The sequence below is a fragment of the Ambystoma mexicanum genome, chromosome 5p (genome assembly GCF_040938575.1).
Source record: "Ambystoma mexicanum isolate Mex_15411 chromosome 5p, UKY_AmexF1_1, whole genome shotgun sequence".
Classification (NCBI taxonomy): Eukaryota; Metazoa; Chordata; class Amphibia; order Caudata; family Ambystomatidae; genus Ambystoma; species Ambystoma mexicanum.
Genome location: NC_090930.1, coordinates 1,113,857,771 through 1,113,876,582, shown reverse-complemented (window position 1 = coordinate 1,113,876,582; position 18,812 = coordinate 1,113,857,771). Strand labels below are relative to the sequence as shown.

The 18,812-nt window shown below is 46.6% G+C and overlaps 1 protein-coding gene across 1 annotated transcript in view; it reads right to left on the bottom strand.

Annotated features, from left to right (window-relative positions):
* Window positions 1-16,862, bottom strand: part of NHLRC1 (NHL repeat containing E3 ubiquitin protein ligase 1) — a 142,676-nt gene extending 125,814 nt beyond the window's left edge. Inside the window, exon 1 of the mRNA XM_069613592.1 lies at window positions 15,157-16,862. Coding sequence (XP_069469693.1) covers window positions 15,594-16,793 — 1,200 coding nt within the window. The 5' untranslated portion in view covers window positions 16,794-16,862 and the 3' untranslated portion in view covers window positions 15,157-15,593. The remainder of the gene's footprint in view (window positions 1-15,156) is intronic.
* Window positions 16,863-18,812: the final 1,950 nt, after the last annotated feature.

The window sequence follows — 18,812 nt, the reverse complement described above, 5'->3', positions numbered from 1 at the left end:
GGTTGGGGGAGCCCAGGAGACTCAAAGATGAAGCCACCGCAAACATAAATTGTTATTGTTATTTTGCATTTATATAGCGCCTTATATACCATTGGTATGGTCTGAAGGCGCTGGTAGGTTGAACGCCCTTGGGAACCGAAGTTCATATCAGTAGAGAGAGTAGAGAGAGTCAAAAGGGTGCGTGTGGGCACCGGGTATGTGTGCAGCTCGTGCGGTATCCGTGTAATAGCTGCATTCTAGCGGTAGGTGTGCTGGTTGAGAGGTCAGGAGTATGTGTTCGTTCTGGCAGGATTTTTCCAGAGTGGATGTGGCTGCGTTAGGCCTGAGGAGAACACCTGGCTGGGGGGTGTGTTACCAGCAGTGATCACTGTGTTCTAGTTGAGTGGTGATGTAAGGAGAGAGTAAGCGTGGTGGTGGGATAAGATGGGTTATAGACCCTTTCAGGTATTCTCTGCATTCCAAATCATACTATATACGTTGTGTGCTCCAGTCCGTTCCATGCACTCCTATCCACTCCATGCATCCCAATCTGTTCCATATATTTCGGTCACGTATTCATGCATTCCGGCTTGCCGCGTGCGTTCGAGTTCGTTCTGTGTGCTCTAGTACGCCATGCATACTCCAGTCATTGTGGGTTAAATGCTCTTTAAGCATTATCTGCGTTCCAAACCATACTTTATACGTTACGCAATTCTATGCGGTTCAGTCCGTTCTATGCCCCCCTATCCACTTTTGTTTGCCCCACGCGTGCACTCTTGTCGGCCTCAAGCATGTACCCACTCACCCCCTCTACCCCACTCACCCCTCTACTCACTCACCCCCTCTACCCCCTCAACCCCTCTACCCCCTCAAACCCACTACGCACCCATCCCCTCTACGCACTCACCCCCTCTGCGCACTCACCCTTCTGCGCACTCACCCCTTCTTCATATTCATCCCTTCTACGCACTCAACCTCTCTACACATTCTTCCTCTCTACACGCTCAACCCCTCTATGCAATTCAACCCCCTTTACGCACTCATCCACATTACACACTCATCCCTCTACGCATTCATCCCTTCTATGCACTTATCTGATCCCCGCACTCACTTGCTCCCTGCACTCATCTGCTCCCTGAACTCATCTGTTTTAAGCACTCGTGTCTTTCACGCATTCAACATCAGTATCCTGTCCTATATATTCATCTCTACACTCATCTGTTTTATACCTTCATCCGTTCTGTACACTCATTCACTCTGTACACTCATTCACTCTGTACACTTATCCACTCTATACACTTATCCACTCATACGCTCTAACACTCATCTGCTTTATCCACTCATCCACTCTATTGACTCATCTGCCCTATCGACTCATCCGCTTAATCCACTCATTCTCTCATCCGTTATATCCACTTGTCCGTTCTATCCTCTCATCCACTCATTCTCTCATCCGTTCTATCCACTTGTCCATTCTATCCTCTCATCCACTCTATTCACTCATCTGCCCTATCCATTCATCTGCCCTATCCACTCATTCTCTCATCCGTTCTATCCACTTGTCCGCTCTATCCTCACACTGGCTCTATGCACTCTCCCCCTCTGCGCATTCTCCCCCTCTATGCACTCACCCCCTCTACGCACTCACCCCCTCGATGCACTCACCCCTTCGACGCACTCACCCCCTTGACGCACTCACCCCCTCTGCGTACTCACCCCCACTGCGCACTCATCCCCTCTGCGCACTCACCCCCTTTACGCACTCACCCACTCTAGGCACTCACCCACCCCCTCTACCCACTCACCCCCTCTACGCACTCACCCCCTCTACGCACTCACCCCTTCTACACACTCACCCCTTCTACGCACTCATCCCTTCTATGCACTCATCCCTTCTACGTACTCATCCTCTATGCATTCTTCCTCTCTACGCACTCATCCCTCTACGCAATTCAACCCCCTTTACTCACTCATCCCCACTACGCACTCATCCCTCTATGCATTCATCCCTTCTACGTACTTATCTGATCTCTGTGCTCATTTGCTCCCCGCGCTCATCTGCTCCTCGTAGTCATCTGCTTTAAGGACTCGTGCCTTTCACGCATTCAGCAGCGATATTCTGTCTTATATGTTCATCTCTACACTCACCTGTTCTATACTTTTATCCGTTCTGTACAGTCATTCACTTTGTACACTTATCCACTCATACGCTCTATCTACTCATCCGCTTTATCCACTCATCCAGTCTGTACACTTATCCACTCATACGTTCTAACACTCCTCCGCTTTATCCACTTATCCACTTTATTCACTCATCTGCCCTATCCACTCATCTGCCTTATCCACTCATTCTCTCATCTGTTCTATCCACTTGTCCGTTCTATCCTCTCATCCACTCTATTCGCTCTTCCGCTCTATCCATTCATTCGCCCTATCCACTCATTCTCTCATTCGTTCTATCCTCTCATCCACTCTTTTCGCTCATCCGCTCTATCCATTCATCCGCCCTATCCACTCATTCTCTCATCTGTTCAATTCTCTCTTCCACTCTGTCCACTCCTCCGCTCTATACACTCCTCCGCTCTATAAGCTCCTCCGCTCTATACACTCCTCTGCTCTATACACTCCTCTGCTCTATACACTCCTCCGCTCTATACACTCCTCCGCTCTATACACTCCTCTGCTCTATACGCTCCTCCGCTTTATACATTCGCTAGGTCTACACACTCTTCACACTTCCATATTCATGCGTTGTCCATATTGATGTGCTCTACGTACTCATCAGGTTCACATACTCGTCTTTTCGACACACTTATCCCGTATACGCTCATCCGTTCTGGACATTCATCTGTTTTATGCACTTCTGTGTTCTACTCGCTTCCCTGTATTACGCACTCATCCGCTCTACACGCTTGTCCATTCTACACATCCAGCCGCTCTACACACTCATCCACTGAACATGTTCATCCATTCCATAAACTCATCCGGTCTACATATTCATTCGATTCCCACATTCATTCAGACTATATAGTTATCTGTTCTAAGTAATTCATCTATGCCATTCACTTTGTTTACTCCGCATGCATTCTATCCATTTCGGGAATTTAAATCTCTTTCCTGTTCCCGTATGATTTACTCTTATTAACCATTTCACTTCTTTGATTTACTTTATTAATTTAATTCTGTTTGCCCTTCTAGAATACAATGGGGGTCGTTAGCTGTCAGTTTCTCGCATCAGGAGGTTTGATGGATTGGTGTCATTGAGTTGCTGTTGGTCTGTTTGGGTTAGTTTGGTACAGGTTGGTTTTTAGGGGAAGAGCCAGGTTTTCAGCAGTTTGCGGAAAGCCATTAAATCCTCAGTCTGGCGGATGTGGGGTGGGAGTGAGTTCCATAGCGTGGGGGCCAAGGCTGAGAAGGATGATCCGCCTAACCTATTTGAGTTTGTCTTCGGAATGACTAGGAGGCCGGCTGAGCTTGATCTTAAGGTGCGTGGGGTGTTGTAGGGTTTTAGCTTGTCTTGAAGATATTGAGGTCCGGTTTTATGCAGTGCTCGATGGGAGATGCACAAGGTTTTGAAAGTCACCCTGCGGGCTACTGGAAGCCAGTACAGCCTCTTAAGGGCCGGGGAGATGTGGTCTCTTGGGCCAAGCGCAAGAAGCAATTTGGCTGCCGCGTTTTGTGCCCTTTGGAGTTTATTTAGTTGGTACGCGTGGACTCCGAGATATAGGGGGTTTGCGTAGTCCAGTCTTGATATAACGATTGATTGGACCGCAGAGAGTCTGTTGGGACAGGAGAGATATGAAAAGATGCGCCTAAGGGTTTTAAGGTGGTAGTGGCAGGACTTTGAGACTTTGTTGACTTGGCGCGAGAGTGTTAGATCAGAGTCAAGGGTGCATCCAAGATTTTTCACTGAGCTGCAGGGGGTCGGAGACTTGCCCATGGCGATGGCCAGGGTAGTGATTGTGGGAGAAGTTCCAGGTTGCCACACACCATGATTTCCGTTTTGGAGGGGTTTAACTGGAGGTGGCTTTGAGTCATCCAGAGTTCTATGTCAAGGAGGCAGGCGGCCAGGTCAGGTCTGCAGTTGGGTTTTGAGTTCAGGAGTTTTAAAATTAGTTGAGTGTCATTGGCGTTGTTGTAGCACAGGATGTTGTGTGAACGAATTATTGGTGGGAGGGTGATTAAGTAGAGATTGAACAGGAGGGCGGAAAGGCACACTCCTTGTGGGACTCCCAAGTCGACTGGTCGGGCTTGGGAGGTATAGTTAGAGAGTATTGTTATTTGGTAACGATCCTTGAGGAATTAAGCTATCCATTTAAGAGCCGTTCCACAAATTCCTAGGGAGTGGAGGCGGTCTACGAGGATTGAGTGATTGATTGTGTCGAAGGCGGCAGATAGGTCAAGAAGGATTAGTGTCGCGCATCCCGCGGAGTCTGCAGTCATTTTAAGGTCTTCCCAAATTGAGGTTAGGGTGGTTTCAGTTCCGTGACGGGCTCTGAAACCTGATTGAGCGGGGTCTAGGAGATTGTTGGCTTCGACAAAGGCATTTAGTTGGGAGTAGGCAGTTCGGTCAATGAGTTTGGCAAGGAATCTGGTGTTTGAGATGGGGCGGTAGTTTTTGGGCACGAGCGAAGGTTTTTTAATTAGAGGTTTGACATAAGCCGTTTCCTCTGGAGGCCCACGTTGTTGTATTTAAAAATGCTGCGGTTTTCTTTCTAAGTTTTCCGGGCTCCTCGGACCCGGAAGAGCCCGGGAAACTTAGTAAAGAAAACAGCCAGAGGGGCCCGGGAAACTTAGAAAGAAAACCGAAGCATTTTTAAATACAAAGTTGTTGTATTTATGCCTGCGGTGGCTTCAGCTTTGAGTCTCCTGGGCTTCCCCGAACCGAACCGGGGGAGTCCAGGAGACTCAAAGCTGAAGCTACCACAATCATAAATACAACAACCTTGTATTTGTAATTGCCGTGCATTTGCTTGTAGGCAATTCGAGGCAATTATGAATGCTTTGCCGTCATCCGGCAGAGTTTTCATAATTGCTGCAAATTTCTTTTCTAGTTTCCGGCACATGAAACTAGAAAAGAAAGCGGCAGCAATTATGAAAACTCTGCGGCAAAGTATTTAGAATTGCTCTGCCTTTCATTTTATGTTTTCTGTGCTTACCTGGGCTTGGGGAGCCCTGAAAATATAAAATGAAAGTGAAGGCAGCCTCCTCCATGTTCAGCTCTGCTCTGGCTGCAGTAAGCAAAAGCTCCCAGTAGGGGGCTTTTGCTGCTTCATTAGTGCCGCCAGGGCAGAGTTTAACATGAACAGAGGAGGCTGTTTGAAATGACAAAATGGATGCTCCCATGTAAACGCTTTGAGCCTCGTTTGCTCAAAGGTTTACATTGGAACTTTCTTTAAAAAAGATGTTTAATATATGTTTTAGATTATTGCCCATCTTTTGGGACAATAACATTGTAGAGTGAACTATTCCTTTAAGCTTTTACCAAGAAGATGGGCTGTGCATCGCTCCATGGGTATGAATGGCTGCGATCCCACATGCACAAAGCTGAAAGGCAGACTGAGGGAGACTCCACCAGCCTCAGTCAGCCAGGCATTGTCTTACACAGAAATCCTTCTACAGCGTCAGCCAATCAGAGCCCAGCTGCGGTGAGCACCCACCTCCCAGGGAGGATGAGATCCACTGATCATCATCCAGCCATGAAACAGTGTTGGGGGTTGGGATGGGGTGTCGGGGGATGCTATTTAAGTATAGCGCTCACACCAAACTGAATTGTCTTTAAGCACACACAAATAAGGCTCCACTAGTGCAGAGGCAGATGAACTAATTTGCACAGGATGACACGATTTGGTGAAGTGTGGTAGCTGGGATTATGGAACAGGGTCTGTCTGTACCCTCAGCAGAAGTGGATATCTTCTATATAACACTGTTGTGAATCCCGCGAGAAAACAGGCAGGGACTCTGAAGTGCTCAGTTGGCTAGAGTAGCTCCTGACGTTATTACATACAGAACCACCAAACGAAAGCAATGCGTACATTAAAAGGTTGGCGCGATAGTTCAGCGGGTTAAGGTGCTTTCTGTGGAGGTCCTTGTAAAGCATTTTAACCAGAGGTTAGAATACAGACAAATCTGACTCAGCCTTCGCCATTTCTTGGTTTGTAAAATAAGTTCAACAGAGTAACAACAGCTGTTATTGTAACGCTCACCTTGTGTCTCCACGGGGGCGCCTCTCGATAACCGGGAAGTTCTTCGGAAACCTTTGCCTGCCCCTGGAATCGGTAGAGGTAACACTGGAAGACAGGAGGGGCGATTTAGAAACTACTCCTTCTTCGAGACCCTCCGCCCGGGTTCCCCCCGTAGTTTCCCCCCAGTGACGGCTCTCACCTTGTATAATGTAAAGATTCGCTCTCCGTCCTGCCACGCTGGGCAGGGGCACGTCGATGTGGCACCGTATCGCCGAGTTACTTCACTGGCGAGGACCGGAGTTCAGGCCGGCTGCAACTCCTATCCAGGTAAGTATTCAGGTGAGTCTTGATTGGTGGAACAATGTCTTTGGGTGGGGTTTTGCCGTGATGAATTCGCTGGTAGTAGCCTTCTTACTATTGCTGCAGGTGATGATGCTGCGAAGTAGCAGAAGGCGAGTCTGAACAGGTAAGTGAATGCCAAGCGGCGCGGAAGAGTCCTTGCAAATGGCTAACCTGTGATTTGCTTTATCTTGCAGGCCAGGGCGGCCCAGAGGTGAACTGTCCTCGAAAATCAGGGAGGAGAGGGTACTGCCCAGGCGGAGGATGCAGCTGTGCAGGGAAGGATGAAGACGAGACTGGTCTTGGAAGTCGACGAAGCCGGAGGACACCGTCTAGCCGACAGATGCAGAGATGCAGGTAAGGATGGAGAAGATTCGGGCCTTGGATGTCGACGAAGCCGGAGGTATGCTGGACAGGACCAGATGAGCGTCACGCTGCTAAAGCAGATTAACGTGAAGCGCGTGCCTCAAGACGGGCGTGGTTTAAATAGCAAGGTGGTCTCCTAGGTGTCTTTGGGGCGGGCCGCACCCTGGAAGCTAGACCGCAAGATGCAGTTCTCCTGTATTCCACCTGGGGGCGGCCATGCTGGTCCAATGCTCATTGAAACCCCGTTCCTGCAAGCGTCTCCTATGCCAGCAACGCCAAGACTGGCTCCAGGGCATCCGAGGCGAGCCAAATGAGGTCCTTAAGGGCCGTGACCCCTAGAAGGGGACAAGGTCGTGACAGTTATTGGTATTGTATAGTTATGAAGCTGCCAACCTGTGGCCAAACTGCTCCAAATATACAGGGGTGTCAGTAATCCCAATAGTACAGTGTGGAGTGCACGCCCTCCACCTCCCTCAAGCTGCCCTAGGGTTGGTCTCTTCTCTATGCCGTCACTTTGTAAACTAAGAGCAAAACATTCGCACAGGTTGTATCTTTTTCTTCATGACATACATTTGGAGGAAGGCTGTAATCACTTCCTGTGGCCTGCCTAGTGCCTAGGACATGATGCACATTTCCATAACTTTCTTTTCTACCCAGTCTTCACCCGTAAAAAAAGCCCCTGAACCTTTGTGGCTACTGCTCTAAAAAGGGAGCTATGTGTCTTGGGCACTTAACCCACGGAATGCCACTGTTCACCCTTGCTAGTCAGGTGCCCAGGACCCCCAACCCTCCCACAAACTGGCCAGTGTTGGAACACCCTGCTATTGTCTACCGAAAGGTACACAAATAGGGAGGGTGGAAGATATGGGGGAGGCGAGAGGCATTTCAAAAAGATAATTGGTGGGCATTTTGCCTACAGCTGGAACAATCCGCCGGATTATGTTAATTGGGGCACAATCAATACCATTTGCTGCAGTAGTGTATTCCAGGAGCACATACCTTATCATACAATCAACCAAGATATACTATCCGAAATGGGAAGGATTAATTCAGTTCAACGTCAGTAAAGGACTTCTGCTGGGGGAGGCAGCAGTGTGGTGCATACACTATACAGAGACGATGTTTCCCACTGTAAATTCCAGTGGGTAATCCCCCAGCTTTTCCCAAAGAGGTGTCATAATATGAGCCCTGCCTTGAACTTCATTAGTCTCCAAGCATATTCACAGACCCAGCTGAATGCAGGGTAAAACGTGTCTGTGATTATTAAACTGCTTTTGGCGAGGTCTGCCTTTGGCCAGGAAATGCACTTTATGTGATACAGCCTATAATTTGTGAAGAAAATGGCTCCTTAGAGACTATGCACATGCTGTCAGTCTGACCTTAGCGCTACATCCTGTGGCAAAATCCTAGATAAAGTATTGAGGGCAGGGGCATGTGGCTGCACACTAACAAAAGACAGTTTTGGTGGTCTCTGCATAGTAGAACAAAGAAAGGCAGGTGGTACCTGAGCGACCAGTTAGAAAAGCTTTTAAGCTTTCTTTGCTAGATTCTCAGTGGGGGCGCCAAGGTATGGGAACAGAGTTCAACTGCAAGGGATGAAAGGCTCTGACACTGGGCATATACACGATACATGTCCCTCCTTGAGGAGACCAGCTGAGGCCCCTTGCCCTCAGAGTCAGACCTTATCTGTCAAAGACGGTGCCTGCGATCGAGAGATCATGGCGTACACAGAATTTCAGAAAAACCACTAGAGAGATGAAGAAAGGGAAGAATGATTGAAGAAAGAGAAAGCACAGGGAAGCAACATAAGGGAGAAGGCGGGAGAAAACCTGGGAAGAGGAAAGGGGAGGACAAAGAAGGGTGGAGGGTGAGAATGGGGGAAAAAGGTGAGAGGAACAGGATAGAATGAACCAGAGGAAAGGGTAAAGGAGGGGACTAGAGAAGAGGTGGGGGAGGCAAGTAGGGAACGTGGATAAGAGGAATGGAAAGGGGGGAAGGAAGGGAGAGAGGGAGGAAAGAGAAACTAAAAGTAGGGGAGGGAAAAAAGAGAAAGAACACGAGAGAAGGGAAAATAAAAGGAGGGGCACGAAAGGAAGAAAGAAGAGAGGCAATATGACTAGACTTAATGAATGAGCAGAGAGGGGAGGGAGGAAAGGAAAGAAGTATGGAGAAAATGAGGAAGGGTAGAATGGAAAAGAAAATAAGCTGCCTTTCTGAGGAAAAAAGGGCGAGAATGTAGAAAATCGAGCATGGAAGAAAGAAAGCGCAAGTTTATGTTTCCATATTATACTAGTATGACTTTGTCTCTTCAGGCTGTTTGTCAGTAGTGGGTAAAATTTCTCAGGTGAATTCATCTCAACCAATGTCACAGCAGCGGGGATGGGTTGTTCTTTGTCATTGTTAGACAGTGCCATTGCCTCTTGCTAGCCCAACACGTTTCATTAAAAGAAAGGCAAAATACTTACGTGGAAAATGTACGTCGGAGAAATCAGTACAAGGGCCAATAGAATAATACTTCACTGTCAACACCTGCATGTCCAGAAAATAGCGCCAACAACTAGCACCACATAAACCAGGAGAAAATAACTCCACGGTTCCCAGTAAATTCAATAAAAGCCCCAGAGAAAACAAACACAACATTGCAGTAGTAGCAGCGAGCGAGAGTGCTGTCAGGCGGGATGAAACAGGGGAAAAAGAGATAGAACCAAGGACTGGGTGTGCAGGAGCCAGTATAGATCTAGGAGGGTAGCGGATGGGGAGGCAAGGCACTGCCATTAGATGTGGCTATTAAAACCACCATTTGAAACTAAAAACAAAATGCAACAGGTCTGTGTCAAATCCCAGTTGGCTTGGGGGTGCCTGGGACAGGGCCGAAGGAACAGTGGCCACTGAACATTCCAGGTGACTTGGGTGGGGGGGGGGCAAGAGCATTGCTGAAGACCATACCTTAAAGTGGCCACTGCACTGGCAATGGTCACATGAGATGACATATGGGAAGGGCAAGAGGCATCGTTCAACGCAATCTCCTGGGTAAAATGACCTCTTCGGTGGCTGAAGGAGGTCAGGGCATGGCCAACCAAAATGGCCAGGGAAAAGTGGCCAGAAGCCATGGGCAGATTCCACTTTGGGTGTCTTGAAGGGGGCCCCACGCAAAGTACTTCCAAATGAGTATGAGCAGTATAGTATGCAATATTAACATTCAAAAGCACGACACAGCACGTGCGTTCATATGATATAGTTATGTGACATCTGAACTTGCCATGGGCTCTAGCCCTGGAACTTTTACAAACCTAGAAACGCCCCTGCCTAAATGGTACACTGTGTTAAGTAGGGCAGGGGTCAGTGAAAGTGAAGGGCAGAGAAAAGAAATGAAGAAACAGTCCACCCTGTTGGTGTGCTCTCCGGAAGGCAGGAGGGGTTGTTTAGGTGTCAGTCATTACATGTGCGGTCCAGTTGAAGCTCGGTATGACAGGCCAGACTCTGCAAGATCAGTGGTAGCACAATCATCAACATATCAGGCTTGTGCCACTAGAAGTCTAAAAGAGGGGATATACAGCCAGTTTATGTGTTAGGTGGAGATATACAGCCAGTAATATAATGTTTTGTTTATATGAGTACATTATTTAACATATTAATTATTTCATAGGTCTCCCAAACACCGCTTACATCCTGTTACCAACATTATAAACACAACACCTTGTAGGGACTGTTTATCAAAATTAATGTCATCAGTGATGTCAGCAATGGCATTTGTGATGTAATCTTTCATGTCCTGCGTGTTAGTCTTAGCAATCCACAGTGGTGGCGTGAGTTATGATTGCTTAGTTTACCATAACTGGCGAATTTCTGGGGGTTTTCGGTTTTACTTGTAACCATAACATCCCTTTAACAACATTTTTTTACTGAATTTCATGGGTTTTTACCAGTGCACCCTAATTTGCTCCAACTTCCTAATTTCATACTTATCCCAATATAGCAGCATTTTTGTCAAATTTAGAAAGTTTCACCTTAACACTCTGCAATTCCCCACCTTCTAGCAACATTTTTAACACTTCTATACACTTTTTTCCAACTTTTTCCAGTTTTTTTGTTCGCCGACATTCGCGAAAGTCTGACGCACTGCAGACTTTCCAGACAGTGTCACGTGACCACGTATGCGCGGCATGATGATGTGTTTGCAACGCATCCGCACTTCGCAAACGGATCAGTGCTTCGTGAATAGTTTGAACCTGCATTTTCAGCTGATCTAGGAAGTTTGAAGCCCAACATGTACCCTTGCACAGCTCCTACACCTATTCTTACTCTTATCCATTAACAATCTAACACAGCACATACTTAAAAAAATATTACCAAAACCTATCTTCAAAAATGGCATCAGCTATTGCCATGCCTCATTCCCAAGAGCCACCACCACCAGCTGGTGGACCTACACAACAAAAGAAGCGCAATACTTCAAAAAACAATGAAGAGGACCAGGAAGATGAGGTAGAATAAGTCCCTACCACTCCCCTAGCACCGAGAGAGAATCATGGGTGTGGCACTTCTTCACCACAAGTGAAATGCACTGAGTGTTCAGTCGAAGACAACCTGGGCAGTACTCCTACGGGAACATCTCCATGCGCCGCCACAGCAAATCCAACCAGTGAAGGTGAGAAACGGTACAATGCCTGTAAGCAGGTGGAGCTTGAAGCATGGGCTTTGTTTACAAGTTCCAAAATGTAAAGAATAAAGCGCAGGCATGGCTTAAAGATAACCCCAAGGTTTTTGTCCTCATAGAATGGTGAACATAGACAGCCCAAAGACAGTGGCCAGAGCGTCAGAGAAAAACAGGGCACAGGTATCAGAATAAGAAATATCGCCATCTTACTAGCATTGACACACAGATTGTTAGCTGCACACAGTGCCTCAATCACAGTTAGACAATTAGAGAAAAAACACCAGGACTACAAAGGAGTTCAGGGAAGTTTAAGGAAACCTATGCGTCATTAACATAAAACTAAAAATAAGAAAAGAACAAGTACATCAGGCGAGCCTGAAGACCGAAATACATATGCAAGAACCACAATTATAGGATAAAACCCTCAGGTACTCTACAGGTAAACAGTGAGGTGCTACAGTACAAACAGCCCAGTTGTACCTGCTAAGGGCGGTCAGTGAGGAACAAAAATCATCCTGTCCAGCACCTGATCCATAATGCTAATGGTATCACGTAACAGTTCAATGAGGATACAATTATTGCCCGTCTAAAAGGTGAAGGACACATCAAAAAGCACTGTCGTCAATTGTACTACAATTAGTGGTCAAAGTGAACGGGAGAGGTTGGAAGCGTTGCTCCTATACTTTTTTTTAATTAAGTTTTACTATCCCTATACTTTTATTTTAAAAAGAAAGCGTTCCGGAATAGTTTTATTTTAAACTAAAACTGTAAGAAGAAGTTCAAACTTACACACTCAGTACACTACACTAAACATTCCCTTAAACAGCAGGTACATCTCTTTGAGGGTTTGTATTGTGTGTGGGAGGGGGCATGGTGATGGGGTTTCTGAGGAGTGGATGCAGACCAGCAGGAAACAGTTCCACTACTTTTTTTTGTACAATTTGACCACTAACTACAATCATATATGGCCCCAAGAATCTTGCCACAACCAGCACAGTAAAAAAACCTACAACAGATATGTACAACGCACCTTCAAATAACAAAACTTGCCCTCAACCCCCACCACCCCCATCCACTAAGAGGTGACCACGGACTCAGCAGCATCTGCAAACACCTTTTCACCTATAAATACAGCTCTATACCATCTTTATTCCACTCACTTACCCTTTCTACATCCTCTTTCAGCCATCAAATAACCCCAAATGTGTTTTCCAAGCCGCTCATTCACGACGTTGTCGGCGGATCGTACGGCACCTGCACCCACATTTTTCACCTTCGAAAACAGCTCCAAATCATCTTTACCCCCCCCCCCACCCTTTACAGCCCCTCTTTCGGCCACCAAATAACCCCAACTATGTTTTCCAGACTTTCTCCCCAAAGCGATATCTGCGGACAACTGCAGCTGTCTGCAGAAGCAACATGGAGGCTGTTTCCAAAAATATGAAGCACCTCATGCTCTTCACATCCAATTGGCAAGAGCGCCCGATGTCCGCGGACATCACGCCACCCCTGATTGGTCCAGAGGGATGCCCAAGGACCGAATACGGCTGTTTAAAAAAACTACAGGTCGGATTTACACCAAATTTACAAAAGCACGCTTTCAGGAGCAAGCTGCCGCTCCAGCTGCAAATTTGGTGAACATCCATCTAGTGTTTTGGGCTGTAGGCGTGAGCAAAAATGATTTCCATTGCGGCTATGAGGATTTCCACAAATTTTGGGACCCCCCCCTATAACGTTGCCCCCCTAGATGAAACCGCACGCAGAGTCATTCCGAGGGGGCCATATGCTTCTTTTGTAAAGTTTTATGAGAGGGGGCGAAGTTATAAGCCACCCAAATAGTATTCTTCTTATGAGTTGCATAGCTTAACCATAACTATAGGGCTGCTAGCGCAGGCCCTGTAATATATATATATGTCACATATATATGCTCATATGTTTAGCAGTGTGTGACTAGTTTTAACCAAATTATATATGAATTCAAAAAAGTCAGTAGACATTATATTATTAATAATAATAGTAATCTCAAAAATATCTATTTATATACAGAGTAGTGTCATCAAAACGTTGATCTTCTAGGCTGTGAATCATAGGACCTTTAGATGAATTGGCCACTGACCCCATCATCCCACAATGGCATTAACCCTCTGAATGTCCTGCCAGAGAGGCTGCGAGAGTCAGAATAAAAAAGCTTTTGACTAGGACTTGATTGGTTGGACACAAAACTTACCTCCCCTCCAGAATTAGATACAACATGTGGGCAACTGTGGAAAATCGCTGTTCCTCTACACGCTATGGAGGCCATTTGCTCATGCTTTTAAATCCTATTTCCCGAGCCCTATCGGCTGCTCACCAAAAATGATAAGTAAAGTTATTCTTTTCCTTAGAAATCTAGACACCACTATCTTATAAACAACAAAGGGGCGCTCATACTTGAATTCTCTGCACGTTTAATACATTTTACAGCAGTGAGTAGTTGGATATAAGCAGGCTGCTCCGACTCCATGTACAGGGTCCATTTCACTGGATCCCACTCATTCAAGGTACATCAGAATCCAGGAAAAAAACTCCCCCTTTCATAATTTACTGCGCGGAGTTCCTCATCACCTACCGCGTCTTAGTGAAGACCAAATGTACCGGCGAAGCACAAGTGCAGCAAAGCCAACTGTAGGTATAATACCAAGACCTAAAGGTTGCATGGGTCAGGGTAATTTTGCCCAGAATTGTCACTTCACCCAGGTGTAAAAATGCATTGATGCAATCCGTAGGTGAACAAGGGTAATTTTTGCTTTGCAGCAAATGCAAACGTGTACTACACTAGGCAAAGGGTATCCAGTACAGGACCAGGTGTGAAAACAGGCGTCATCATTTACGTTCCTCTATTCTTTTTTTGGCAGGAAGACCGTGACTAGAAAAGCAGCTGATAGTGATAGTCAAACCATGAACAAAGACAAGATAAAAAAATAACAACCCATTGGAGGATCCTAGAATCCCACATGACACTTAATGTGCCCTAAAGTGTGTTACCCCTGGCTGTATTCCCATTAAGGGCGCACCCAAAGAGTCATAGAATTACTTTCTTAGTTAGAGTGGGGTCTTTTGCTTCGGTCACCATGTTGTGCTTGGGGTTTCCCTGGGTAACTTCAGGTCTTTCCGCTGATAATAATAGCAACGCATAGTGATGGCTCGCCCTTTTTCTTTCTGCTCAGAATCAGTTATCTAGGAAGTTACACACCATTCATAACATCCTCTCATTATTAATGCAATCTACACCATGTTTCAGACTACAATTTACCGGAAACCCAGTTAGGTGCCCTACTGAAAGGCACTCAGTGCTTCGAGGCCACACTTGTGGCAATTCTGCACATAACCTATACCATGAAATAATCTAACATATAATGCTTTTTGAAAACAAATACTAAAAAATAATTTGACATGAGTGAATGCTCTACACCCACCTGATCACCTGTGGGATAAGATTGGTAAGCAGCCTTCCAAAATTGGTATTGCTCTTGCGTTAATGGGCAGAATGCATTAAGAAAGACAGCAACTCAAGACACACCTGTGTTAATAGAGTACTCTTACAAAAAACAAATTAAAAAAGGCCCTCCCTCTATATTCCCCTTCACCTACCTCCACCCAACTCGTACCCACCATTGGTAGGGTGGGCCTCTCCCCAGCACTAGCTCCTTTCTCATGATGGCCTCGTGCAGGTGCGGATCTATTGAGTGATGACACTAGGCAGGACTTGGAGGAGCCTAAAGAGAGAAAATGATGTCAAAAAGGGAGTGGTTTTCCACCAAATTCCAAAAATCAACACCAACAATAAATTAAAATAACGGAACAGGTGCGCTGATACTGCCATTTTTTTGTTATATGAGTTCTCCATATGGGAATTTTGTAAGGTCCGCTAACAAGAAGATGAAACACCATCAGGTCTGCAGCCATGCCATTTTCCACTAGCAATGGAATACTCCTAAAATGAATTGATATTCGCATTGAAACCAAACAGGTTCAATCTCTTGGTTTCACGGAGGTTGGGACAAAGCGACAGAAGGAAGTAGCTCTAACTATTCACCACTCGAGTAGATTTTTACAGAATGGTCCCCACTGTCTAACACATGTAATGTGTTATCCGCTGCACACGCCATGGCCACTGGGTAGGAAAGGCCATGAGTCACAACAGGTCGAAAGGAGGGGAACTCTTTGACTTTCCCCAAACAGAAGACCATCCGGTTATGGGCATCCGCCACCAAGATATTAGTCTGTTGGTCAAATGCCACAGCGGTGGCATGCAGCTCCGACGGAAGCAGAAGGCTCAAGCCAAAGCTGTCCACCTGGCCAACGAGTTTCATGGCCCTGTTGAAGATTTTCACTCTTGTATTGGTGGCATAGCTTCCCGCGGCCTTCAGGTGTTCCACGACAGCGATGGCGCCGCTGGCCCGGCACACGGCAACTCCATGCGGGTGGCACATGTTTGTGAGGACTTTTAGGTTTTTCTGCAGTTTCCCTTTTTTGAAGTCCGCTGCCAAGAGGCAGAGAGTGCCTGCTTCTGAATCAGTCACTATCATTTCATTTTGGGGGTTCATGTCGACGCCCCAAGGTAAGATAAAGGTCTCCTTGATGACCAGCTTGCTCCTTCCATTGAAGTCAAAAACTTTGATGGACCGGTCCCCGGCGTCTGTGACGACTATGTAGCCGTCCATGGTGACGGCGACGTCGAGGGGATATTTCACGTCGCTCCGGAACTCGCCCTTGGCAGCAAATTGCTGCATGCGCGCTCCTGTGGAGCCGAAGACGTGCACTCTCTTCTTGCCGTCGTGCGCAACGACGACACTGCCAGATTGCTGACACACCGCCACGCCAGTGGGGTTAATCAGTTTGCCCCAGCCCCCAAAGGCTAGCTGGAGCGCGCATCCGGCTGAAGCCAGCCCGGGCACATGACCTTGGGCTGCTCCCCCAGCTCCTGAAGCTGAAGCATCAATCACCACAGTGCTCAGGATTTCTATCAGGTGCAGCACGGGCAGGCAGTCGCTGGTTTCAGAGGCTCTGCAGGCCCTGCGACAAAAGGGGCACTCGAGTCTTGGGCTCCTTGCCAGGGAAGAAACACATTCCTGGCAGATAATGTGCCCGCATGGTAAGTTCCTCGGCCTGCGTTGCTGGCTGAATTTTTCAAAGCAGACTTTGCATTCCAAAAGATGAATCTCCGTTTCGCGCAGCAGATCCCGCATAGTCCGGATTTGCTTTGAAGGTCTGGCAGACATTGCCATGGTTTCCAAGAATACAGCCGGTCCGTGCTACTCGTGGAACGCTTCCATGTTGCGACTGAACATGTAAAGTTCAACATGACGGGCACGTACGTTACGGATGACACAGCATTTGCCTGAACCGTCTAGGTCATTGCTAGATATTTGCTTCCATCTAGTGGTTATTTATTGTACTGCGAGTCATTCACATTTGTGGGAGAGTAGTTTTATTATATACATGCATCATCTTTTCTTTTTAGTTGTATGTGCATATTTAACATTTTTAGAGAACAAACCGTAGAAGGGCAATGTCAAAAACACCACAGTGATATAAAGTAAATGAATGCAATAACATAACCAGCGAAAGCTGCGAAACTACACATGTATAGTCCAGGGCCCTATCCAGCATTGGAAGAGGGGCGGGGGAGAGGCGACGTTGGGAATGGGATCCAAATGATACTTTTCCCCCTAAATGCGTCTGCGCAATTCAATACGGTCTTATCCGCGCCCCCAAACCGCTCACCCCGGCACCAAACCATTTTTTGGGTAACATTAGTGGCAGATGCCATTTTAACACATAACTCCATTAGAGCTCTGTCCATGCGTTGTGTGGTAAAATACATGCAAACCTCCTAGTTTACAAATGGATTGCACCAACACAAGTGACAACACAGAAAAGGACATTGCAAGGAGCATCATCAGTCTGTGATACTTGGAGGCACCATGGAAGAGACTTTAGAATAATTGCCATACGTGAGCCAAGTGGCAAATAACTTTGGGGTGCAAAATACCTAAATTGTACTATTATTATACATGGAGCAACTCTATAGTCATTAGGCTTTATTTATAATAGCATGATATATTAACATAAGCTATGAAGTGAATCAGAATCACTCACAGAGCTGCAGATAAGACACAATGCGATTAAATGATTTGCCCAGGATCACACACTTTGGTTAAATGTTGAAACCGGTATGTGAACAATTGAAGCAACTGAGCACATTTTCCCAGGTTTAGTTGATATACATATGTATTAAGGTTTTGCTTTGCGTTTCGTGTGCTTAAATAATTCTTAATAGCGATGGCTTGGAAGCAAACCACATTACTTAATAAACCAGCCTTTGATAGTAAACTATACACTATATACAGTTTCATAGAAATATGTTGAGCAATAAGAGTATTGTTTTAGTTTTATTCTCCCCATCCTACATGCAAAGTCACGCATCATGCAGATTAATGTGAGCCAAACAAATCCCCTTGGGTTTTAAAGCCATAGTCATTATTTCATAAAGTATGCAACATTATGCTATGTTATATGATATGCATTTATATTGCGCCTGTACACAAGTGTTTCCCGGCTCCTGAAGAACAAGGGAGGGAAGAGAGAGGGAAGACAAGACAGACAATCCTATTAGGCCTTGTGTTATTTGGATCGTGCAAGTGCAGCAACGAGAAGTGCAAGGGGAAGGCAGAGGGGGAAGTGCAAGGGAGAGGGGAAGGCGAAGTGCGAAAAGGGCAGCTGCTCCGAGTAAGTGCAGCCAGGGCAGCACAGCTCTAGATTAAGTGATAGGAGGCGAGGGGGGGGGGGGCTGTAGGGTATTACAGCTTTCAACCTCTAAGTGCACCGTAGGTCAAGAGACAGTGCAGGAAGACTGGTCAAGGAGGAGCCTGGTACCCAGTGAGACACTGAGGGTGCCAGGCAACCCTTCTCACTTCTGATCACTCCCTCCCGTTCACATTTTTAAAGGGCCAAAAGTCCCTGCTAATAGTCCCCAGCACCTCTCTCTCTCATCAGTGCCTAATGGCTCACATTGTGATGCTCTGTTGACACAGAGCAACATTAGAGACGCTCTGCTGCCCGGAGCTCCTTGGTACGTTGTCCTGGCAGCGGGAGACCTCTCCTGTTCGGAAAGGGTAAGGTGTCATGCTGCCAGGACAATGAGCGTCATGAGCAGGAATTGTTTCATACACATTGTTCTTCCAGCGGGACAACTTTCCCGTTGGGCACCGTCATTGAGGGGCCAGGCTTCTGCAGGTCCCAAA